General features: G+C 37.5%; 1 protein-coding gene across 2 annotated transcripts; it reads left to right on the top strand.

The window, feature by feature from the left end:
* The first annotated feature begins 713 nt into the window (after window positions 1-713).
* Window positions 714-6828, top strand: LOC141405066 (uncharacterized). Of its 2 annotated transcripts, none has more exons than XM_073989054.1 (3): window positions 714-1262; window positions 6377-6557; window positions 6636-6828. In XM_073989054.1, the coding sequence occupies exons 1-2, from the start codon at window positions 938-940 to the stop codon at window positions 6520-6522; spliced, it is 471 nt and encodes a 156-aa protein (XP_073845155.1). In that variant the 5' UTR covers window positions 714-937; the 3' UTR covers window positions 6523-6557; window positions 6636-6828. The 2 variants fall into 2 exon arrangements, with proteins under 2 accessions (XP_073845155.1, XP_073845154.1); XM_073989053.1 differs by having other exon boundaries at window positions 6660-6828.
* Window positions 6829-26043: the final 19215 nt, after the last annotated feature.

Raw genomic sequence — 26043 nt, forward strand, 5'->3', positions numbered from 1 at the left:
ATTTTTACCGAACTACCTGTTATTTGACATTTGAGGTTCCCAGTGACCACACAACTGCATTACCAAAAATTGTCAACATAGGTCCATGTTTTGTAATAGCTTCCATATAACGATACGTCCCTGTTTTAGGTATTTTGAGAAATTTAGCTAAATTGCTGACCAACAAATCTGTAATTTGACATTTTAGGTTCCCAGTAGTAACAAAAGTTCTACACCAAAAATTTGGAACATAGGTCCGTGTTTTGGCATAGCTCTCCATAACGGTACCTCACGGTTTTAGGTATTTTGAGGTCTTCAGATTTTTGATCGAACTACCTGTTATTTGACATTTAAGATTCCCAGTTATAACAAAAAATGTCAACATACACAGAAAAAAATAATTACTGCATTTCAGGAATAGTGTTCATAAAGTCTTGCCAAGGTTCAAATTTCTGCATTTCATGAACGCCTTTCATAAAGCAAAAACAAAAACACTGGTTTTTCTGAGAGATTGAAAAAAAAAAACAATTTTGGTGAGCTGTTGTTTTTGTTATTATTGACAAACAACCATCAAAAACAACACCACCAACCAAACCAGAGACACACTTTGCTGCTTTTTATTAATTAATGTTTTTATTTTGATTTATTGTAATTTGCGGTTTCTTCTAATGAATTTTCACTGTAGTTCAGTGTTCACCAACAACTACAAATGCAACCATTCCTGGTTGAGCATTTGAAGAGAGCGGTCATAAGAGTGTAAGTGAAGCGACAAAGAATAAGTGAAGCGAAAAAGAAGAAGTGAAGCAGCTATAAAATTGGTGTCTGCCTTTGTCTTTTGTGGCAATTGGTTGTGAAGCAAAATTATTTAGTGGTAATTTTATTTTACCATTGTAAGAATTCATCATAAAGTTTTGGAAAAGTGGTGTGGCTGTTCATTAGTTGATTGATTGTGGAATCGATGAAAGAAGGAGTTGAGGTTATGGACGCAATGGCGTCTGTACCTCACACAGACGGCCAAAATGGTGATGTAGAAATGCGTGATGGTGTGAGAAAGAAATTAATACGAAGAAAGGATGGTTTGCGCGACAAATTTTGTGTAGCAACAAATGTGAATGTTGGTGGCAGCACAACTACAGACAATGGCGATGGTGCAGGTGTGAAAAGGGTAATCGAAGAAAATGGTGGACATGACAATGCTACAAATGGTGGCGGAGAAGTTACTGCTGATCTAAAGAAGAGGCGTTTCAATGACGAGGTTGTGTTGTACACAACGGAGTATAAGGGTAAGTTCATGGTTTTAGTAGATACGAGTGAGGTGGAAAATATTAAGAACAAGCGCGTTAGAAACGGCTTGTATTTCGTTGAAAAAATCAAAGATATTAAATCCAAAGATTTGGATAAGATGGTCCGGGTCGAGGCCATTGGTGTCACCCTGTATAAAATAACGTTTGAGGACATGGAGTCAGCAAATGACTTTGTTAAAAATGAGGAAATTAAAAAAAAGAAGATGCGTGCTTTCATCCCGAGGAATTTCGTGGAGACTTATGGGGTAATTAGAAATGTACCGGTTTCGTTCTCTGAGGAGGACCTTCTAGAGGGCATTGTCTCGGACAGAAAGGTTGCCTCTGTGAGGAGGTTTGTAAGAAAATCAGAAGATGGGGCTGAGCCCAGACCTACGGAGACCATCAAAGTCGGTTTTTATGGAGATGATCATCCCTCATGGGTGGTGTTCAATCACACAGTTCTGGTAGTCAACACATACTATCCTGCTATTCGTCAGTGCTACAATTGTGGAAGACTGGGACATACCAAAATGGGTTGCCGATCGGATCCCAGGTGCCTCAAATGCGGTGACAATAACTGTAAAGGGGATTGCAATGTTAAAATATGCATTTTATGCAACGGAAAGGATCACACTTGCAAAGACAGTAAAAAGTGTCCGAAGTGGGAAAAAGAGGTATCAACAAACAAAATTATGACGCGCAAAAAGCTCTCCAAAAAGGAGGTCCTGGACATGTACCACAACCAAAATCGTTTTGACATCCTTTGGGATGATTCTAATTTCCCTTCTCTTCCTGCAAGTAGGAAAGAAAATCGTGGCGCATCAAAACAACACACTGAAAAGAGCATTGATGAGGAGATCAATGAGATGATGACACCTTTCACATATAGTTCGGTGTCGAAAAAACCAAAAAAGCCCTATATTCATAAACCTGGGGTGCAGATGCAGAACAGAATGTTTGGAGAATCAGTTCCATCAGCTCCGGTCTTTGTGAGGGAAGATCAAAAAACAACAGAATTGGAAAAAATCACCAGGGAACTCTTGAAATTCATGACGGATTTCTTCAAAAAATCCGAAAATCAGGTGGCTGTGGAGGCTATGGGCCATTTTCACAAACGTATTCAAAAATGTGGCATCACACTAGATGAAGAGGAGAGAGGAGTATTGGATAACAATCATGATTGAGTCGCTAAAAGTATTTCAGTTTAATATCCAATCCTTTAAAAGGAATAAAAATTTTGTCGAATTCTTTATAAACAAACATAATTACGATGTGGTCATTCTGTCTGAAATTTTTTCAGAGGACAGAAGACACAACAATAAACTAATTAACTTCAACTTAGTACAAAAGTTTAGGTCTGATGGCTATGGGGGAGTAGCCATTGGTCTAAGAAAACACATAAAGTTCACCAAAATTGTATATGATACGGAATATGACGTTATAATTATAAAAACAACAAACCTACAACGAAATTTCACGTTTGTATCAGCATATTTCCCACCTTCTATAGCGTTTCAAGTGTTCAAGGAAGAAGTTTCTCGGCTTTTCAGTGTGCTGGAAAACTTGGAAAATGTTATTGTATGCGGAGACTTCAACGCCAGGAACCAGAACTGGGGAGATCACATGACCTCAAGAAAAGGAAAAGAGATCGAAATGATTGCCATGGAAACTGGATTATTATGTATTAACAATGGAAGAGAAACCTTCAGGAGGAGTTTGGATTCACAAGGCTCTGTTCCTGATCTATCCTTTGTTGGCAGCGGAATTGCTGCGAAATGGAATGTCATTGAGGGCAACTTTGGAGGAAGTCATCATCTTCCAGTGTCCATTGAAATAGAAACCGAATCGAGAAGAAGGGGTAAATTCCTTCACAAGAAAAAACTGATGAAGGCTCTAGGGGACTTGAGTTTGGAGCCGGATCTTAACATGATTGAGGAGGCAATGAAAGAGGAAGTTGAAGCGGCAACAAGTGTTCCAAGGGCTGACAGGGTGCCGAAGTATTGGTGGAAGGACGAGTTGACGACGGCGCACAGGAGACAGCTAGCTGCGGTGAAAAAAGCCAGAAAGTATCCCAGCTATATAAACCTGGAAAATGCAAGATTAGAAGTTGAGGCATGGAAGAAGATGGTGGAAGCAGCGAAAGCTGAGAGCTTCCAAAAGAAAATTGAAGAGATAAACAGAAATGCGAACACAAGGGAGGCATGGAGATTTTTAAACAACATTCGGAACAGAGAATCGGGTGTTGTAAGCAATTGGAACAATGACAACAACATGGCATACCTGCAGTTTTTAAAAGATCAGGTGCCTACTGGTGGGGCCCAGAATTGTGTGGAATTTGAAGTTGAGCATTGTGAAGAAAGAATCTCTTTTGATTTTGAGCACTTTGAGAAAGTACTGGAAGGTAAAAAGAAAGGCTCTGCAGCAGGAGAGGACAGGATTACGTACGAAATGCTCAGAGCGCTGCCAGGGTTGTCTAAACGGGCAGTTCTGACGGCAATGTATGATGCTTTTATAGACAACAACATCAAAGATAGCTGGAGAGTCATCAAAATTGTTCCTATACCAAAGCCGAACAAAGATCTGAATGAAATCTCAAACTACAGGCCGATCTCTCTAATCTCCGTGTTTATTAAATGTATTAACCTCATGCTAAAGGACAAAATTAATGATTTTTTGGATGAAAATAATATCATTCCTGTAAGAAGTTTCGCATATCGCAAACATTTGTCGACAGCTACATGCTTAAACGAGTTTCTACACAGGGTTGCCTTACTAAAAGCTAATAATTATAAAGTGTTGGTTTTATCTCTGGACATAAGCAATGCATACAACTGTGTGAAAGTTGATATTCTAGCAAAGATTCTAAATGAATATAGATTCAATCCACAAATTTCAAGGTGGATTATAAACTTTTTGTCCAGAAGATTCCTACGAATTGGTTCTGATGAAGTTGAGGTAACAAATGGCATCCCGCAGGGTAGCTGTCTATCTCCTATACTATTCAATTTGTACACTGCTAAACTTCATACGTTGGAAGATAGTAAGACGATGTTATTCCAATATGCAGATGATTTTCTAATAATGGTCTTTGATAAGGACTTTGACCTAGCCAAAGATCACTTGCAAGCGAAGGTTGGCGCTTTTAAAAGAATGTGTGGGCGTTTAAACCTATCATTCAATCCATCAAAATCAAACTCGGTTTATTTCGCTAAAAACAGCATCAAGCAAATCTCGTTATGTATAGATGGACATCAGGTAGAACAAGTTAAGAAGCTGAAATTCTTGGGAAGAATTGTAACTAACTCCCTGGTAGTTAGAGACCATTATGAGTACATTAGCGAGGAAGTGAAGAACAGAATCAATCTTTTAAAATGTCTCTCATCTATAAAAGGGGGTTTGCATCCTAAAATATCTCTCAACACTTTCAAAAGTTTTGTAAGATCAAAGGTGGAATATGCCAGAACTACAACGGCTAATGCACCAGAGTATGTGAACAAGAAGATTGAAAGAATACAAAATGAGATGTTGAGAAAGAGTCTTGGAGTCCCAAAATCCACTCCCATCCATTCAAGGTATGTCCTTGCAGGAGAATTGCCCCCCAAATATAGGGCCAAAATGCTGACGGCCAAGGAAATTATGAAAATTGCTGTGAACAATGAAAGACTTTATGATATAATTTCAGATAATCCGAGAGTAAAATCTAGCTACAGTGTGATCTTTCACGAATTTGCAGACATCTTTGAGAAGGTTAAAGTGCTCCCCCATGCCAGAACTGATAATCTGAAGATCAGAACTAATATCTTGCCATGCACTAAGAAAAATATGTCCACTGATATGGTTTTGGCTACTGTCAATTATGAACTTAATCACTACAGGCGACAAAATTTCGTTGTGTTTGCGACAGATGCGTCAGTTGGGCAGATGGCCACAGGATGTGGTGTATTCAACATTACTAAAGATCAACGATTTCTCTACAAACTAAATGTTAAATCTTCGTCTACATTCGGCGAACTTTATGCGATTAAAAAGGCGCTAGATATTGCGGCCGAAGATGGTTATGACAAATGTGTCATTTTCACAGACAGCCTTGCGGCCTGTAAGGCTTTGGGCTCTGTGGAGAGTGACAACTTTCTTGTTGCTGAATGTCATGATATTGTAAGGAAATCGTGTTTGGAGATATGTCATGTGGTCTGGACCCCAGGTCACAGTGGCGTCAAATTCAATGAATATGTTGACTACCTGGCAAAGCAAGCAGTAGAGGTGGGAGCCCCGGTGGACTTTAGCCTCTCCCCTACTGAAGCCCTTAACCAGATTGAAATAAGAATCAAGAGCTGTTGGAATGCTGAATTTGCACAACTGTCCCAGGATAAGGGGCGTTTTTTCTATGAAATCGTTAATAACGTGTATGAGAAGCCCTGGTTTAAGAAGATTATCCTAAGTCCCAGTGATACCAAACTTTTCAACAGGCTGTTAGTTGGTCACACCTACAACAAAGCATATCTGCATCGCATTGGTGCCTGCGGAAGCAATGCATGTGAGGTATGCAACGTACCTGAAAGTGCTGAACACTTGATCTTTAATTGCAGCAGATTCGCAACGCTGAGAAACAAATATCCCCAACTTTTCACGAAACATTGTAGCTTGAATACTCTTCTAAAAACTAAGGATGCTGGCCTAATAAAAGCCATCATTGATTTCATCAGGGAAGCTAACCTGAACCTATGAACCACCACATCTTTTCCTATACTGTGATACCCACTCTGTGATATTTACTCTTTATTATCTAAACCTTAACCCTACACCCTAATATACATATACTCTAATACCCTCACCCCTACGTTCATACATCTTAACACCCTCACCTCATAACCTACACCTTAAAATCAAACACTAAACCTATACCTCAAAACCTACATCCCAACATTATACACCACAACCTAAACCTACACACCTTTAACCTACATCCTAAAAAGCATCACCTGAATACTACATAAAAGCACTTTACACTGTGATATTAGTTGCTAAGTTTTCTACCTAAACTGACGTGGAACTATACTTATGATAATTTCCGATCCCACACTCCCTTTTGGCCTTTTTTTATATCTTTTCAACAGCCTTTTTGAAGAATCATACAAATACATGGACTGCTGTCCTTTCGATTTTGGATACGTTGTTTGGAGTGCTGATGTCAATATCAACAATTTGCTCACTAATTTGTCTGCTATTCACGCCTCAAGCTGGAGTTCAAGTTTTGAACTAGTTACACTTGGTTATCTCTGTCTCAACCAGGTTTTCGTGAGTTGTCTTAATATCTTTAAACGATTAAATTATTCTCAAATTAAATGTTCACTTATTGTGATATCGCAACTAAAGTACCCTTTGTACTTATCTTCTTAGTTTGGTTCCTGTTACCTGGAGTAGCAGTCGATTTTTTGGAGTTAATTATCGGATCACTATATACTACTTGTGGAATACAACCTAAATTTGGAATATAACCTGGCTATTGCATCCAAGGATCGCCAATCTTTATTTGCTGCCTTGCAAGGAGGCGCTCGAAACCACACACACACAAATGCAACCGCTCCGTTTGTGTGGGGCACGCACACGAGATTATCTATCCCTCTCTATATAAACATCGTGTGCGTTAATTCATTGCAAAAACAAAGGAGATGATCGGTGGTGAGAGTAACGTTCAAACTCAACACAATTGAGATTGTGTATGTTCACACAGACACTGCTCGCGAACCCAGTGGTGATTAACACTGCACCAAACGCACCGTAGTTGTTTGGTTTGTCAGTTAACTAACAACAAAATTGTTGCGACCTACAGTGGTAGGTATGTTGTTGTGGTGTGTATGTGTGTGGTGTGGTGGTTTGTTGATATCACCACTGGGCTCGCGAGCCTTGTCTGTGTGAACACACAATCTTAATTGTGGTGAGTTTGAACGTTACTCTCACCACCGATCATCTTCTTTGTTTTAGTAATGAATTCACGCGCACGATGTTTATGTAGTCAGGGATAGATAATCTCGTGTGTGTGCCCAACACAAACGGAGCGGTTGCATTTGTAGTTGTTGGTGAACACTGATATAGTCTCAATGTGATGGTGAGACGATGGTGGGGGTTGTGTTGTGGTTTGTTGAAATATGAGAGCAAATAGCGGAATATAGGGAAAAATAGGAAAGTAACTGCTGCACCAAACACGCTAGGGTTTGATGAAATTTCATTGCGTGACTCAACTCGGTCTAGAAATAAGTGTGCCAAATTATATCGAACTCGGTTCAGATTTGGATATAGCTCCCATATATTTTTTCGCCCGATTTCACGTATTTGCTGCACTAAACACCCTATAAAAAACATTGTTCCACAACATCCCATACGGGACAAGGAAGACTTCTCTCATATCAATGAGTGCACCCCGATTCATATTTAGCTCAATGACATGGGACCTACTGTTTATCGCCGAGTCCTAACGGCGTGTCTTAAGACACCACTTGTGGAGAAGTTTTTCAAGGTTGAGATACTCAGGAAATGTCGCCAACATTACTGAGGGGTATTTGCCACCGTTGAAAAATGTCTGATGTTGCCTGGCCGGGGAATCGAAACACCGACCTTCTGCGTGCAAGGCGGGCGTGCATACCATTGAACCACGGTGGCACTAAACACCCTATATCTGTCCAATTTTTATGAAATTTTAAATGTGCCACGGAATTTTGTCTAGTAATAAGTGTACCATATTATATAGAAATCAGTTCAAATTGATATATATTCACAGTGGTGTAGGGTATTATATAGTCGGTCCCGCCCGACTATGATCCTTTTCTTACAGGTTTGATCTAATTTATGCATTAGGTTTGTTATCCCTGGTCAAAAAACTTGTCCACCTAAAATTGTGAACACGAAAGTTATTCCATTTTAGTTCAGAAAATTTCATGATAAAGGGTATAAAAAGTTTGGCCTGTCCAAATCAAATCAGCATAGATTATGTTCCACACATAAAATCTTTGTCCGATCTCTCACATTTAGAAAATTTCCTTTCTTCTGATGTGCCACGCAATAAACTACGTTATTTATAATTTAACTTGATAGAACTTAATGTCATTTAAAGTCCTAACAGCTCTTCTTGCTCTTTTGCTATTATTGCAATTATGAATACCAAAATCAATTAGGAAATTGCAAACACAGAAAAAAATATCCCACGTTATCACATAATTTTCCACAGAAAATAACAGACCCAAACATTACCATCAAACCAAAATGACAACAAAAAATGTGTCTATGACATTCACAGAAATCCTTCCCATCACTCTGTGACAATCTGAAATGCAATTTCTGTTGTTGTTGCTATTGTAGTCGTTGTTGCTCTCCGGTTATATCACAAAAGATAATTATACCTTTTAGAGCAGCACACCTTAATGTTGCAATCATGGCAAGTTAAAATGGATAAAGTTGTTGCTAATTACTGAAGTCTTTAAATGAGTTTTTCTGCTCATTTAAAGGAGTCTGTCTTTAACTTAGCAAGCAAGAGCTCAATCAACCAGCCAACCAACCAGCTATGGAGGACTGACTGTCTTACTGACAAACAGCCTGTGAGATTTCAAAGTAAGAAAAAAAAAACTTAAAGTTTCCACTCACTTCGAAACAATTAAAAATCATTCAACAGAAACAAAATTATTTCTTTGTGTTCGCACTGCTGAAACAATAACAACAACAAAAACACACAACGTGTTGCTTTCATTCTTTGTTGCACTTGGGGTACTATCTTGAATCGTAAAAAAGTTGTTCGTTTCTCGGCTTTTGCTGCTGTTGTTAAAATGGCCAATAAACGCACAATTATAAATCATTTGTGCCAGCCATGCCGTGATTATTATTTTGCCATCAATGTTTATGTTGTTGTTACTGTTATTGTTGTTGTCGTTATAACAGCTACAATTGTTTGATTACAAACATGTCTAGATGAAAATACCAATGTAAGTAGAGCTGTCTATATGCCATCAATATATAAAAGACATGGGAACAACATACACATAAGTATGGGCATGTATTGGTGGTGTTCGCATATAAAATGTATAAGCAACCATAACCATTAAGTTGTACATCAGCTTTATAAATTGGCGTAGAACCAAAATTTTACTGTGGGGTACTGCAATGTTTGAGAGATCTTTAGTCAAAGATTTCCTGTAGGGAAATTTTTCCCCGCCCATGACTTTATTATTCGTCTACAATAATTATTTTATCGTCATGAACATTGATTGTAATGAAGATAGTTAATGTTGATGTTACTCATATCGTGTCAATAACTGTGGATGAACACACAAAAGCAATTTTCACGGGATACATACCTGCACTCAGCCATCGAACATGAACACGCACCTCTAAATACAGATATTGTTCTCAGGAAATGTAAAGATTTCACAAATTCCTATGAGAAAGTGTTTAGTGATTCCTATAAAAAGTTTTAGTTTAGTGATTTATCATACATATAGACTTGTTCGGTTCTATAGGGAGTACGGGTTTAGCCCCTTGCCTTGAGCTGGCTGGCATATTAGAGAGGTTATTTCGTGTAGCAAGAAGGAATTGACGACCATGCAGTTGATCCTTGAACTGGTGCCTGCATTCTAGACCTTTGGGTCCTGTTGTGTGTAAGCACATCTTAAGAGCGGTATAGTTAATCCTAAAGAGGCTCTGCCCATTGCATAGTATCGATGCTCCCGTGTAATGGTACACACCTTTGTCTGCATCAGCAAGTACTCTAACAGATTTTTTTCTGCAAGAGTATTTTGTAAATAAGTCATAAATTCTGCAGTGTCTGGCCCATAATGGACGACTTAATGGTCTGAGTGTGACTTTAGTAGGAACGCACGCAATTACTTTTTTCGTCCTTATGGGCATTAAGATCAATACCAGTATGATCTTATCTATGCCATACAGACAACATGCATTTACATATATTTACTGATCCTCTGGCTTGATATTTATAGTATTCTCACTGCGTTTAGAATATTTCACCTGCCTCAGTCATATTAAAACCTGGTAAGTTGGTTTCAGGTTAGTTCTAGTTTATACGGGACTGGCTCTGAACTTAATCTATACTTATAAAAGAGTTGATTAATGATGACTCACTGACTGACTGACTGACTAACTGATAACACTGTGCAACAAAATTATTTTTTTTTTCAAAATTATGGGAAAACTGAGTAGATTATAAAAGTAGAGGTAAATATATGAGACACGTGTATCGGCGTTTTTAAAGTTTACATCGGAAAGTAACCAAAGTAGGCGAGACAAGCTCCGCCCATTTCTAGTTTTTTTTCGAAATATTCGAGTTAAAATATATTGGAATCCTTGCATTTAAGGTATATAGTGTCTTTGGCAACTTTACATAGGGAATATATCTGGTAAAAATGTTAACCCTCATGCAGTTCATCAAAGGGGTCATCATCATATATATCATGAAAATATCAGTATCAATTTTGCTGAAAAAAACATGAAAATATTTCCCAATTTTTTTGATGCAAACTTGTTCCTTCTTTTTTCGAGTTGATACATGAAGGTAATATGAAACTTGATTCTAGGTGAAAAGTGTGAAAAGAAGAAAAATTCTACACAAAATTTCACTATGGGTTTCAGAATAATATCTAGGTAAACTACTTTCTCAAGAAAATTAGATTACAGATTCATATATTTTAGAATGAAATTATTTGAAACTTTTGGGTTATCGAACAGACCTAATGTTTTAATATTTCAATAGATTTTCAATGAGGTCTAGGTCTTGTTTTGATGCTAAACGTATCGTAGAATCTGAAGAACCATCTGTCCCGAAAAGAATCAAGCGTGGCTTCAAGAAAATCGTAACTATGAAATTGTAATTGGTGCTGGTCCTGGAAGCTATCGGAGTGGATCCCTTCAAATATAAGATCTCTAGAAGCTTTATCCGTGAACAGCGGAGAATAAACCGTGAAAAAAATACACGCAACAACTTCAATGAACGAGGCTATTTGCGTGCACTGGCATGGAAAACTATTACCAGGTATTCTCAAAACAGAGCAGAAAGAACAACCAAACATATTCAAGCGATTTCTATAAGAATAGTCTGCGATTTACAAATCCAAGTTCGAAGTAAGCGAGAATGTGTTAAAACTACTGCCCAGATCACTTCCCAAGAACAAGAGACCATAGAAGCACCTTGCGTTTAAATCGTTTGAGACTGGTTTAACGCCGACAGAATGTTTTTTTCTATTTTTTATTTATTTATTTGGTATCCCACACGACAACAACTGAGTGTTATACGTGAGAGTTTAAGTTATTGATTTTACAAGACGTATAATTAACAAGATAATGTTTATATAGATATAATACAGGATATATTGGGTAAACATTATTCATAGGTTGAAAAGAAATTGAGATAATAGATTGAGTTTAATACAAAAATAGCGATATTCAGAAATATTTGTAGGTCCAAAACAATACCTAAACCGCATTGAATATTTATGGAAATACGAAAGGCATTCACAAACAAATATCAGATAAAGAAAATAACAAAATGATAAATCATATGTGGTACCTTAGTCCTGAACTTATTGGCCTGGCATTGTTTGATCTGATATGAAAAACAAAACACCGTAATGAACCAAAAGATGACAAAAATCTTAAGAAAGCAAAGATAGAAATTTCTCCAGAAATATTCGATCCAAACTTACAAAAAATCAACTGCCGAAATTCCTAGGAAAAGGTTTACCAGGGATATTTACAAAAACAATTCAATCGGCTCGGTAAGGTTATGGCAACGGTTTTTTGGAACTTCAAAGGTATTTTATTGATTGACTATCTGCAAAAGGGTAAAGCAATAAATTCAGAGTACTATTGCAACCTTTTGGATCAATTAAATGTACAAATTCGAGAAAAACGTCCTGGCTTACAACACAAAAAAATAATTTTTCATCAAGACAACGCACCAGCGCACAAGATTGTTTTAACAATGGCTAAAATCAACGAATTAAAGTACGAGTTGCTTGACCACCCACCTTATTCTCCTGATTTAGCTCCCAGTGACTTTTACTTGTTCCCAAATCTAAAAAAATTCCTTGCTGGCAAGCGTTTTACCTCAAATGAAGATGCAATTACAGTTGTAAACCACTATTTTGAAGACCTTGAGGAAAACTATTTTAATCAAGGGATAGAATTGCTAGAAAAGCGTTGGACTAAGTGTATTGAAGTTTCAGAAGATTATATTGAAAAATAAAAATATTTTTGAAAAACTAACTATTCTCTTTCATTGATAGGCTAAGAAGTTTCCGAACCGCCCTCGTATATCTACATTTTCGGCCCTAATTGGCTGTACTTTGGTATTTGAGGTTCCCAATGGTCAAAAACCTTTTGCGCCAAAAATTGTGGTCTTAGGTCCAGGTTTCGGTATAGCCCTCATATTACGGTACCTCCCGATTTCAGGTATTTTGAAGATTTTATCAACATTTTCGGGCCGAATTAGTTGTAATTTGCCATTTGGAGTTCTCAATGAACAAAAATCTTCTGCGCTAAAAATTGTGGTCTTAGGTCAAGGTTTCCGTATAGCCCTCATATTACGGTACCTCCCTATTTAAGTTATTTTGAGGTTTTTATCTACATTTTCGGTTCGAATTGGTTGTAATCTGCTATTTGGAGTTCTTAGTGGTCAAAAAACGTCTCCGACTGGCATCGTGGACAAGAAAAGAAACAAATTATGCAATTTGAGGTCAGAATATTTCACTCTTGAAGGGAGTTACCGATTTGGTCCATACTTTGTCTAGCGTAAACTTTCTACCAGAGTAATATGAGGTTACAATATGGTCTCAATAGGTCCACTCCTTCGGGTACCTCCCATACAAAATTTCGGAAAGGTTCAGTTTAGGGCCATCTCTCGAATCGCTTTGATTTTTGTTTTAGCAACTTGTATTTACTGCCCTCCATACGACGGAACAAGTTTCATCAGGGGCAAGTCCATACTTCCTGAGAAAATAGCATGAAAGTTGCAAAAAAAACCCTATGACACCCTGTGAGGTGATTGGAGCGCAAGATAACTCTCGAACGGATCTGCCGATTCGGTCCAAAATATGGCCTTAGTAATATTTTGTTCAAACATAGTTTAAGTTTTAAGATAAGCCATATCGGTCCACTCCTTCAGGTACCTCCCCCACAAAAGTTCAAAAATGTTCGGAAAAATTTTTCGTAGGGTAACTCTTGAAGGGAGTGGCCGAATTGGTCCATACTTCACATTCTAATATATGTACCAGATATATTTCAGGTTCAAATATGGTATATATTTGTCCACTCCATCCGGTACCTCCCACACAAAATTTCGGATAAGTTCACTTTAAGACCTGCAATCGAATCACTTTGATTTTTGTTGAAGCAACTTGCATTCGCTGCCTCAATTACGATATTAAAAGTTTTTTTAGGGGCAAGTACATACTTCTTGAGCAAACAGCCCGAAGAGTGTAAAACCCCCTATGACACCATATGTTGTGGCTGGAGATCCACTTCCATAACGGTCAATGTCGATCCATTCCTTTTAGTATCTCCTCCGCAAAACTTTTGATCTTTAATCCTAATCAACTAAATAGATATGTACGTATTTTGGGAAAATGTTGTTTCAATATACACATGCTGAGGGTATACCTCTGTCGGCAAAGCCGACTGATACTTTTTTACTTGTTCATATTATATGTAGCATCATACATATATCAAATATATACAAATGTACAAAAATACACTCATAAGTAGATCCCAAAACAAAAATGTCTAAATCATTAAAGAAAAAAACCAAAACAAACAATTAAAACACAAAACAAAGAAGAAACTGAGAATACAGTAATACAGCATATTCACTGAAATGACCAGAGGCATCGCCAGTATTTTTAATGTCACACACGGAAATGCAAATATATGCAGCTGGAACCAAATTTTTTGTAAAATTGACACTATTTCGAACATTTTTCAAAAAATTTGGAGGATGGCGAAGTTAGTAAAACTCAACTTCAATTTCTAGGACTTGGAAAAAAATCCACAAAAAGTATTATAAAAAATTTGATTTCCAGCACATTTTATGCGAATAATGTGTACAAATTTTTATGTAAAAGTAATTAGAAAACCTTGTACTAAAGCTTACATTTCGAAAAAAATAATTTTATCCTATCTATTTTGAGTTACTTACATTGTAAGAAGTCACAACCTTACTGATGTTTTTAAAGTTTTTAGGAGATCATACGTAAATGCCATCTTCTTCTGTTTTGTTTTGTTAAATACCGTTATAAATTACAAACACAGTGCTGAAATATTAAAATACGATATGTTTAGTGAAAATTTGCTGAATTGTCGCAGAGATTTGCTGATATCGATTTTTCGATTTTTGTCGCAGGTTGGGACCAGTGTGCATCGGCTTTATTATCTCGAATTCAGTAACACTAACGTACTTTGTTGTACTTTTATTACTTTAATTGAATGCATAATACGGGCAAATAGCTTTAACTGTTCCACATACATATATGGGTCGTCAAAGTCACCAAATAGAAAAAATCGAGATTTTCATAACTTCGAGGTCCCAGTAGCACGCGTTAACTTTGGCAATCTTAAATCTAACAATACTAAAAGGTTTAGGAATTTGCAATTTACATGAAACGTTTGATAGTTTATCAAATTTTATATTTTTGCATAGTTTAATAATAAAAAATGGTATCACGGTACCATATTTTTATACCCTACAGCACACTGTCGTAAACGGTCTCAATAACATAATAATGTGCTGAGAAAAAATCGACGTTAAACGGTCAACAGCCTTAGTTTAGAACACTTTAAGTATATTTTGATGGTTTTTCCAACTTTTCATGACCATTTTACGACTTTTATTACGATTTTCGGCCAAAATCTATTGCATATTTTTTGCAAAATAATTACAAAATATGACCCTGTTATTGAATTCAGTTTTCTTTGAAAATAATTTTGGTCCAATCAGAATCTTCGTATCTTTATTATTAAAAAATGCACAATCCGATGCCCGATTAGATAAGATCTACAGATTTGGTGTATTCTGAGACGTATAATTTTGTAGAATATTTGGGTTTGATATGACCACATTTTAAAGGAGTTTTTGAAACATTTTCGAAAAAGGACCAAAAAGACCCCTTTGATAACCCGCATGAGGGTTAAAATTTTTAACAAAAATATTCCCCACATCATCCCCTGTAAAGTTGCCAAAGATACTATATACCTAAAATTTAAGAATTCCAAGATATCTTAACTCGAATATTTCGAAAAAAAAACTGGAAATGGGCGGAACTTGCCCCGCCTACTTTGGTTACTTTCCGATGTAAACGTTAAAAACCCCGATAAACGTGTCTCATCTTTTTAGCTCTTCTTTCATAATTTATTCAGTTTTTCACATCATTTTGAAAAAAAAAATTAATTTTATTTATTATTGTCTTTTTAGGACGAAGGCCATTATTTATGAAAGTTTTAGCTCGATTAATCCAATTAATTAATTAAAAAATTAATTTTGTTGCACAGTGTTATTAAAGAAATTAAAAAGTCTTTTTTTTAAATAAAAGCGTTGCTGATCATCTGAATTTCATGGGGAAGATAGTTCCAAAGACCTATGGAATTTATGTAAAACTGTCTTTTAGATATTAGGCTTTGTCATCTTACTGGGATTAGTATTCTGACTCTGTTAGAACGAGTGAATTTTAATTTATTGGAAAGATGTCCATGTTTAGTTTTATGAAGAAATATTAACTACCTTATCCTGAGAAGGTTATCAAAACTAACACCATAAAGAGTGTTTATAAGATGGGATACATGCAGGTTTCGTTTCAACCCATAAATGTATCGTATTATATTATTAAAATTTTTGTAGGCACGTTAAGTCGCATAAAATAAGTCAGGAATCAGGAAACCTTCGCCAAAAATATGCGGATAGCATAAGTTTGTTTAGCAGTATAGCATAAGTTTGCCGGAGATCGCTTTTAAATTTTTGGCAACATGTTGTGCTTGCGAATCTAGTTATATAACTGTTCCACAAACATCCCAGACGTGACAAGGGAGACTTCTCTCATATCAATGAGTGCACCCCGATTCATATTAGCTCAATGACATAGAACGTACTGTTTATCGCCAAGTCCGAATGGCGTGTCTTAAGACACCACTCGTAGAGAATTTTTCATAGCTGAAATTCGCAAGAAATGTCGCCTATATTACTGAGGGGTATTTTGCCACCATTGCAACCCGGTGGCACCCATGCGGCTTTAGTTAAGACAGTACAATTTTTTCGGGGGCAAATACATACTTCCAGATAAATTGTCCCAAAAACTCAAAAAACACCTGTAAACGCCAAAAGTATTATGTTTGCAACTTTTCTTTAGGTACGAGGCTAAGGGTATATCTCTGTCGGCATAGCTGACTGACGCTTTCTTATTTGTTTCAATACCTCTTAAAGCTACATATACACATGATTATGAGGAGAGCAGTGTCCAATTGATATGAAACAGGAACCACGACAAATCCTGAACCTTTCCACTTTAAATCCGACCAGGACCGATCCTATCAACACTTTTAAATACACCTGTCATGTGTTAAAAAAACACATCTGTCCAATTCTCCAATAGAACCTAACGTAACGTATGCGTTAAAAGCATAAGATCTACGTAAATTAACGTTTTATACGTATATGTTTCATCATACACATACACACGTCTAAAATCTTAACTTATGCCTATAGACTCTATGGTATAGAGTATATTTTCATTTTACTTAAAATAATTCACAACTTGATGCATTCCGACAGCTCACATAATTATGGCTTATGTGTCGGACCAACCAACCAGTCTGTCCGTCCGCTTTTCGTACCTCTGTAATTAACAGAGTTTAAGTTGTGCTAAAAAGTGTAAATATTTCTTTCGTTGTTATTACTTTGAGTTTCTTGACAGTGTGAATGGCGGCGGTTTTTCATTGCATTTTCAAACGCCAGTATTTTCCGTGGCCCATTATTGCCTTCGTTTACTCCGGTTTCTATGGGTTGCGTTTGCGTTTGTTGTTATCCGCATTGCAAATGAATTTATGTTCGTTTGTAATTTGAAATGAAGAATGGCTGCTTATTAAGAAATAGTGTGTAATTTATAATTTGTGGTAATTAAATACGGACCGACTCAAAACTGTAAGCACGAGTAAATGTTCGCAGACACACAATCATGTTGGGAAAGCTGTTAGATTAACGCAATTGTAATTGGATTACAATGGAATTGGGATGGTAAAAACATGGTGGGACGACTACTGGGTTACATTGCAATTAACACTCGCTGAAGTAAAATGAGATTTTTGTTGTGGGAATTTATTTCTTTTTGAAATACAATTCTATGATAGTTGTATTCTGTAGAAGAACACCGTCCATAGAAAAAATACGGTGGTTTCCCAGCACATGCTGCTGGTCCCAATTTCCGATTCTAAATCGGACAGCGCTACGAAGGGAAGTTAAATGGAGGAGTTATATGTCGAGGCTTTGTTCCGAAATATTTAGCAAAAAGTAAAAAAGTATAAGTCGGCTTTGCCGACAGAGATATACTCTCAGCCAGTGTGAACTGAAACACTTTTTTTCCCAAAAAAATTTAGGTGTATGAATCGACCAAAATATGGATTTAGATTAGAGCTCAAAAATTTGCGGGGGAGGTACCTAAAGGCCGATTGTCCATTTTGGAAGTGGGTCTTATTTTTGGAATCCTTACTGTCGATCGATAACGCCCCCACCAGTCATTTGAGTTAGTCAGCATATAATTTAGAGCTATTGGGCCATTATATCAGGAAATATGTACTTGCATGTGAAAAACATTATATTGCTGTAAATACCCCCCCATACCATTGCTATCGCAAACGATTCGTTTTCGAATGTTTTTCGATAGTTTTGCGGATATTTTGTTCGAGAACGACACACGAAAACGAATTGAAAACGATTCATTTGTCGCTCAGTTTGTGGCAGGAAACCCCTCGAATTCGGATATCGTTAATAATTTTATTAGCGAATGAAAGATGATTGTTTTTACGATAGTGCAGAAAATGCATTTTTGGCGGAGTTTCGGTGTTATTACGTGTTTAACATTATCTGACGTCTCTTGATATTTTTGTTATGTACTTTTTACTTCTTTGTAATGTTTGCGATACAATGTGCGGTAACAGTTTTAAACATTGTTGTTTTGTATTTTGTAACCCAGGCATATGTTGTGTTTATCAACACTTCTTGTTTATATGATACGTAGCATTTATATCGAAAATATTTGAAAAAGGCAAATGGGAATTTTATACGAACTACATAAAATTATTGTTTAAAACAAACAAATTTCCGAATTACAAAATGTTTCTCGAGACTATTTTTCTTGTAAAGAAAAAACATTCGCCAAATGTTCAAAAAATGATATCGTTTTTAAACTTTAAACGAACAAAAGAACAACGTGCTTGTGTACACCCGAAAAACATTTGCCAATCCTTCGAATCTGATATCGTTTTCGAAAGTTGTGCCGGACATTCGAATAATATCCGCATCTGGTATGGGCTGTAGGGCCACTAGGAGTACCTTCGGTAAAAATTTCCAAGAGGATCCTCGAACAGATACTTAACTGCACAAAAATGTTGAACATTTCTGTGGGTGGTATCCCAAGGAGAAAACCGATAGGGCTCACTTTGGAACATAAACAAAGTTTGGACAAAATATTTCAAGATCCAAAGTTTGGACCAAATCGGTGCTTCGTTTATGAGACATCGCGCCTTTTGTGGGGGAGGTGCCAGAAAAGAGTGGACCTACCACCTTCGAATTTCTTCTAATATTCGAAGAAATGTTGCAATATATACAGTGTGGACCAACGCAGTTTTCGGTTTAAGAGTTATCGTGTGCACCAGCTACCACACATGCCGGCCGTAGGGGGTTTTTTTACAGCTTTCGGGTAATTTCCTCAAGTAGTATGGTCTTGCCATTCAAACAAACTGTACCATCGTAATCGGTGCTTTGAGCGCAACATGGTGCAAGAAAAATCAAAACGATTCGAGAGGAGGTTCTAAACTGCACTTTTCCGAAATGTTGTGTGGGAGGTACTTGAAGGTGTTGACACATATAGTACATACATATACTAACCGGCTCTATGTCTCCTAAAAATATTATGAAGTGGTATGGATGGATCAAATCGGTTACTGCCTTCGAGAGTTATCGTGCCCACCATTTTAGCGAAAATGTTTGAACTTTTGTGGGGGAGGTACCAGAAGGAGAGGACCGATATGGCCCATTTTAGAAATTGTTTTAATTTTGTGCAAAATATTACGACTGCTAAATTTTGGACCAAATCGGTTTATCCGTTCAAGACTTATCGAGCGCTTCATCCTCTAGACAGGTGCCATAGCGGGTTTTTACAGCTTTCGGGCCATTTTCTCAGGAAGTATGGACTTGCCCTAAAAAAACTTTAAAACAGACTTTAAAATACCGAAAATCGGGTGGTACCGTTCTATGGGGGCTATATGAAGGCGTGGACCTTAACCGACACATTTCTGGGGTAAAGTTCTATACCCCCAACGAAGACTAAGTACTAAATTTCAGGCATTTTGGTGGATTATTGTGGCCACAAACTTTAAAATACCGAAAATCGGGTGGTACCGTTCTATGGGGGCTATATGAAGGCGTGGACCTTAACCGACAAATTTCTGAGGGAAAGTTTTATACCACCAACGACGTCTAAGCACCAAATTTTAGCCATTTTGGTGGATTATTGTGGCCACAACCTTTAAAATACCGAAAATCAGGAGGTACCGTTCTATGGGGGCTATATGAAGGCGTGGACCTATACCGGCAAATTTCTAGGGGAAAGTTCTATACCCTCAACCAAGACTAAGTACCAAATTTCAGCCATTTCTGTGGATTATTGTGGCCACAACCTTCAAAATACCGAAAATCGGGAGGTACTGTTCTATGGGGGCTATGTGAAGGCGTGGACCTATACCAACAAATTTCAGGGGGAAAATTTTATACACCCAACGATGACTAAATACCAAATTTCAGCCATTTTGGTGGGATAATGAACCTAAAACCTCAAAAATACCGAAAATCGGAAGGTACCGTTCTATGGGGGGGTATATCAAAACGTGGACCGATATATCCCATTTTCAATACCAACCATCCCGGAAGTAATAAAAACTTCTGTACCAAATTTTGACGCTCTATCTTAAAAATTGCGAGCTGTATCTTGATTTCAACAGAGTCGACCGATATTGTCCTTATTTGAACCTGATCTATGCCTGGTAGAAATATTACGATGTGGAAAGTATGGATCAAATCGGTTACTGCCTTCGAGAGTTATCGTGCGCGCCATTTTAGCGAAAATGTTCGAACTTTTGTGAGGGAGGTACCAGAAAGAGAGGACCAATATGGCCCATCTTTGAACTTGTTTTAATTTTGTGCAAAATATTACGACTGCTAAATTTTGGACCAAATCGGTTTATCCGTTGGAGAGTTATCGACCGCTTTATCCACTAGACAAGGTGGATTAGCGGGTTTTTACAGCTTTCGGGCCATTTTCTCAAGAAGTATTAACTTGCCTACGAAAAAAACTTGTACCGTCATAATTAGGGCAGCGAATGCAAGTTGTTACAAGAAAAATCAAAGCGATTCGAGAGGAGGTCTTAAATTGCATTTCTCCAAAATTTTGTGTGGGAGGTACCCGAAGGAGTGGACCGCTATTGTCCATATTAGAACTTGATCAATGCGCGTGGTGGAAATATTACGATGTGCAAAGTATGGATCAGATCGGATGGTCCCCTCGAGAGTTATAGTGCGCATAATTTTTACGAAATTTTGTGGGGAGGTATCGGAAGGAGTGGATCGATATGGACTATCTTCGAGCTTAAACTATGTAAGTTTGGGCAAAATATGAGAAGTGCAAAATTTGTTTCGAATCAGTTGATTCGTTCGAGAGTTATCGTGCGCACTAGCCAAACAGGCAGACAGACGGACAAACATTGCTAAATCGACTTCAAATTTTCTGAAACGGATTTCGTCCAAACATACTTGCGGTCTAAAACCATTATTGGGATGAGGCACATTTTGCCCGTATGAAAGTGTATATACCCTCGTTAGCATAAATGCTGATGGTATAAAAATAAAAAAGTATCAGTCAGCTGTGCTGACAGAGATATACTGTCAGCCTCGGATCTAACGAAAAGAAGCACATGCAAATTTCTCAAAAAGTAACTAGGGCCGCATACAATAATACGATGTAAAACGTTTGGGCCAAATCGGTCTCTGCTTTTTAAAGTTATCGCCGTCGTAATTTCAAAACTGCACATATTTTGTGTGGAAGGTTCCCGAAGGACGGGACCGATATAATATGGACTATTTTCCAACCTGATACATGACTAGATGAAATAATATGATGTTCAAAGTTTTGACCAATCAGAACCTCCTTGCGAGAGTTATTTTTCAGTTGATGCCGTCAAAATTTCTTGAATCTTACAGGCCATTATCTCAACAAGTATGGACTTGCTCCCCAGAAAAATTTGCCGCCGTAAAGGGAGCCGCAAGGACAATCTGCTGAAAATTTTTCAAAACGATCCGAAAGGAGCTCTTAAACTTTTCTTTTTCCGAATTTTGTGTGGAAGTTACCCGAGATGAGCTGTTAAACTGCCCTCTCCCAAATTTTGTGTGGGAGGTGCCCGAAGGACGGGCATGACTAGATGAAAAAATACGATGTGAAAGTTTGGACCAATCAGAACTTCCCTGCGACAGTTATTTTGTGGATTTGCCATTTGCCATTTTGCGGAGTTGCCCCTTTGCGGATTAGTTGATGCCGTCAAGGTTTCTTGAAGCTTATTATCGTTATCTCAGTTAGTATGGGCTTGTCCCTCAAAAAAATTGTACCGCCGTAAAGGTGGAGCAAGGACAATCTGCTGAAAAAAAAAATTCAAAACGATCCGAGAGCAACTCTTAAACTTTACTTTTTCCGAATTTTGTGTGGAAGTTACCCAAAGGAGTGGATCGATATAGTCCATTTTCGAACCTGATTTACCGGGAGCAGGTACCGGAAGGAATGGACCGATATGGTCCATCTTAAACTTAGTTTGGACAAAATACCAGGGATGAACGAAAACTATCTGACCTAACAGTGAAAACGCGAATATTTAATAAAATTAAATATTTTTATTGTTTTCTTAAGTAGTGTCCAGCATGATTTGTACGCTTTTTCATGTGCTCAAACCAATTATTGAATCCCTTTTTCCACTCCGACTTAGACACCTCTAAAACATGTTTTTGAACGCTTTTGCAGCACATTCTTGCAACGAAAATCGTTGACCAACCCTTTTTTCTTGATATGCTGGAATCAAATAAGGTCATTGGATCCCCAGTCAGGGCTGTACGACGGATGACCCATCAATTCCACGTTTTGTCCGGTCGTATTATCACGAAGCACAATGATTCGTCTTCTCATGTTCGATTTTCGAATTTCTCAGGAGACTTCAGCCAAACAAGTTGTAGTGTAAAACTCTGAATTAACCGTCCTACATTTCTGAAGCCGTATAGTCGCCACACGGTCAGTTTTGCCGAAGAAACAGGCGACCATTTGCTTCGAAGTGCTTCTTACATAAACAACTTTCGTTGAATTTTGCTCGTTTTCGAAGACCTAAACTTTCGATTCCTGTTTTGATTCGGGCTTCTAAGCATAAATCCAAGATTCGTCATCTGTGACGATCTTATAAACGTCGTTTAAAGCACAACGATCGTTTTTATTCACAATTCATTTGTTCCAATCCACAAGAGCCTCTCTTTGAGCGATTGTCCCATTTTGCTGGATGTAACGAGAAAAATCTTTTTTTGCAGCCATTTGTTTATGGAGTATTAAATGTTAGTTGATGGAATAAATGCCCTAAGACGCCTCTATCTCACGGTATATAACATGGCGATCTTTCATTATCCGTTCACGCACGGCTTAATTTTTTTCTGGCACAACGGCCGATTTTTGACGTCTCTCACGATTTGATCGATGCACTCTTGCTGCGATTATACAATTCAAAATTTGTGAAAAATGATCGGACGAAAATGTTCACAAGTAAATTCCATTTTTTGCAAAGTGATTTTTTCAAGTCACTGTAAACAACACAGCACAAGGTCGTATAACTAACTGCCCGAGTACATATATTCTAAAAACTGCCAAAAAATTCAAAAGTCACCTGACAACGCGCGGTGTTGCCTTGGCCAGATAGTTTTCGTGCAGCCCCCGATCGGTTGCTTCATTCGAGAGTTATCGTGCGCACCAGACAGACGGAAGGACTTTGCTCAATCGTCTCCAAATTGTCTTAGACCATTATTTCAATGAGACACATTTTTGGTCTTTAGCCTAGAGGCTGAGGGTTTACAAATTTGGGAAATACGTGGGGAAAATTTTATATTGAAAATTCTACACTAAAAAAGGAGAAAAAACCCTTATAAAATATGCAAAAAAAATTCGGAACGATTGTTGTGGTCTTCAGAACACAAACTGGTTTCTATAGATTACATTATACCTGCATTTTCTATATAAAATATTCACATTGTCCTCTGTTTAATGTATTCTAAACACCATTGTATTTACCTCAAGCGAAATGAAGGATAGTAGTAGATGGTATTTTTATCGCCACGACATCAATGAACAAATTAAAGTTTTCTCTTTGCCAAAACGATCATGTCAAAGAAGACATTTTGCTCAACACTTTTAAGCGTGCAATAGCTAAATATCATCGTTTGCTATATCCCTTGCCGGCTGCCATTTGTCCAACAAAAGGTGTTTTATTCAACAACAACAACAATCATTTTAGCCAACCCTTTTTGTTGCCTTTTCTTTGGAATTCATTTTGAAATCGTACATTCTCTCTGACATCATCCTGTCTATGCTACGGAATTGAATGCCTGACCACGCCAATGCCAAAGGCAATATTTTTGCTCCAATTTAGGTGCCATAGCATCTTAGAGTGAAGCTCCTCAACATAGTCATCATGGAGTGACTTGAAAGCTGCCAGCAAATAAAATGAACAACAAGTGTCAGACACCAAATGAGTGACTGGCTGACTGACTGACGTCTTGTGTTATTTAACAATTTCGGCTGTTGCCTTGTGAAAATAGAGGCGTATTTTTTAATGTCTTATTGCCAAGAAAGGAAGGTAGGTGGGTAGTTTTGTTCGTGTTTGAAAAGAAATAATTAGAAAATACAATGTAATAAAATAAAGATTTGAGATTTTCTATAATTGTTTCACCTTTGGTTTTTAGCTAGCTTGATTAATTAAAAGTTTAAGCCTAGACAAAGTTATTTATTGACGACAATGTAGACGATTTCTGGAGTAATAAAAGGGGTGGCCATGAAACAATAGCTTAATGTTCAAAATATTACAGAGAATTGGTCATTGGTTGCGAATATACCTGTTCCCAAGTTCCAAGTAGTAATGTGGGGTATAACTGGGATAGTGACGCTTATATGTAGCACCTTCTTCTCGAATGTTAACCTACAGATTCAAGTGACCGCTGTCAAAATTTAAAACTATTACACTGCTCAACAAAATTGAAAAAGTTGAATGTTTCAAACGAAGTTGTTGATGTTTCTAAATGAAATCGGCGAGCTATTTTCAAATCTGGTCTCGGTTTTTCTCCATCAGCTCTTGTTCTTGAGATATAGCACAAAATCGGTTTTTACGAGTTTTACCCAGAATTTCGTTATTTTCGGATACAAACAAATATTTTTTGTGGATTTTTCGACACTAATATATTAAGAAGATGTTGTACGCTCGATACAAAACGTTTTTTGAAATAATTATGGCGAATATTTATCAAAAACAAGTAAAAAAGTATCAGTCGGCTTGGCCGACAGAGATATACCCTCAGCCTGTGTATATTGAAACAATTTTTTCCCAAAAAAACGCATGTATTTAGGGAATTTTGGGCGTTTGAACTGACAAAAATGCTGATTAGGATTGGAGATCAAAAGTTTTGCGGAGGAGATACTAAAAAGAATGGATCTCCAGCCACTACATATGGTACCATAGGGGTTTTTTACAACTTCAGGGATGTTTGGTCAAGAAGTATGGACTTGCCCCTGAAACAACTTTTACCATCGCAATTGAGGCAGCGAATGCAAGTTGCTTCAACAAAAATCAAAGTGATTCGAAAGCAGGTCTTAAAGTGAACATGTATCCGAAATTTTGTGTGGGAGGTACCGGATGGAGTTTACAAATATAGTCCATATTTGAACCTGATCTATATCTGGTAGATATATTAAGATGTGTAAAGTATGGTCCAATTCGGCCACTCTCTTCAAGAGTTATCGTACGCACAATTTTACCGAACATTTTTGAACTTTTGAGGGGGAGGTACCTGAAGGAGTGGACCGATATGGCTTATCTTCGAACTTAAACTATGTTTGGACAAAATATTACTAAGACCAAACTTTGGACCGAATCGGCAGACCTGTTCGAGAGTTATTTTGCCCTCCAACCTCATCACACGGTGTCATAGGGGTTTTTTTGCAACTTTCAGGCTATTTTCTCAGGAAGTATGGACTTGCCCCTGATGAAACTTATACCGTCGTATGGAGGGCAGTGAATACAAGTTGCTAAAGCAAAAATCAAAGCGATTCGAGAGATGGTCCTAAACTGAACTTTTCCAAATTTTTGTGTGGGAGGTACCCGACGGAGTGGACCAATTGAGTCCATATTAAAACCTGATCTAAGTCTGGTTCGCGCTCCACGATGGGCAAAGTAGGGACCA

The sequence above is a fragment of the Musca autumnalis genome, unplaced genomic scaffold, assembly GCF_047663935.1.
Source record: "Musca autumnalis isolate F117 unplaced genomic scaffold, ASM4766393v1 scaffold_5, whole genome shotgun sequence".
Classification (NCBI taxonomy): Eukaryota; Metazoa; Arthropoda; class Insecta; order Diptera; family Muscidae; genus Musca; species Musca autumnalis.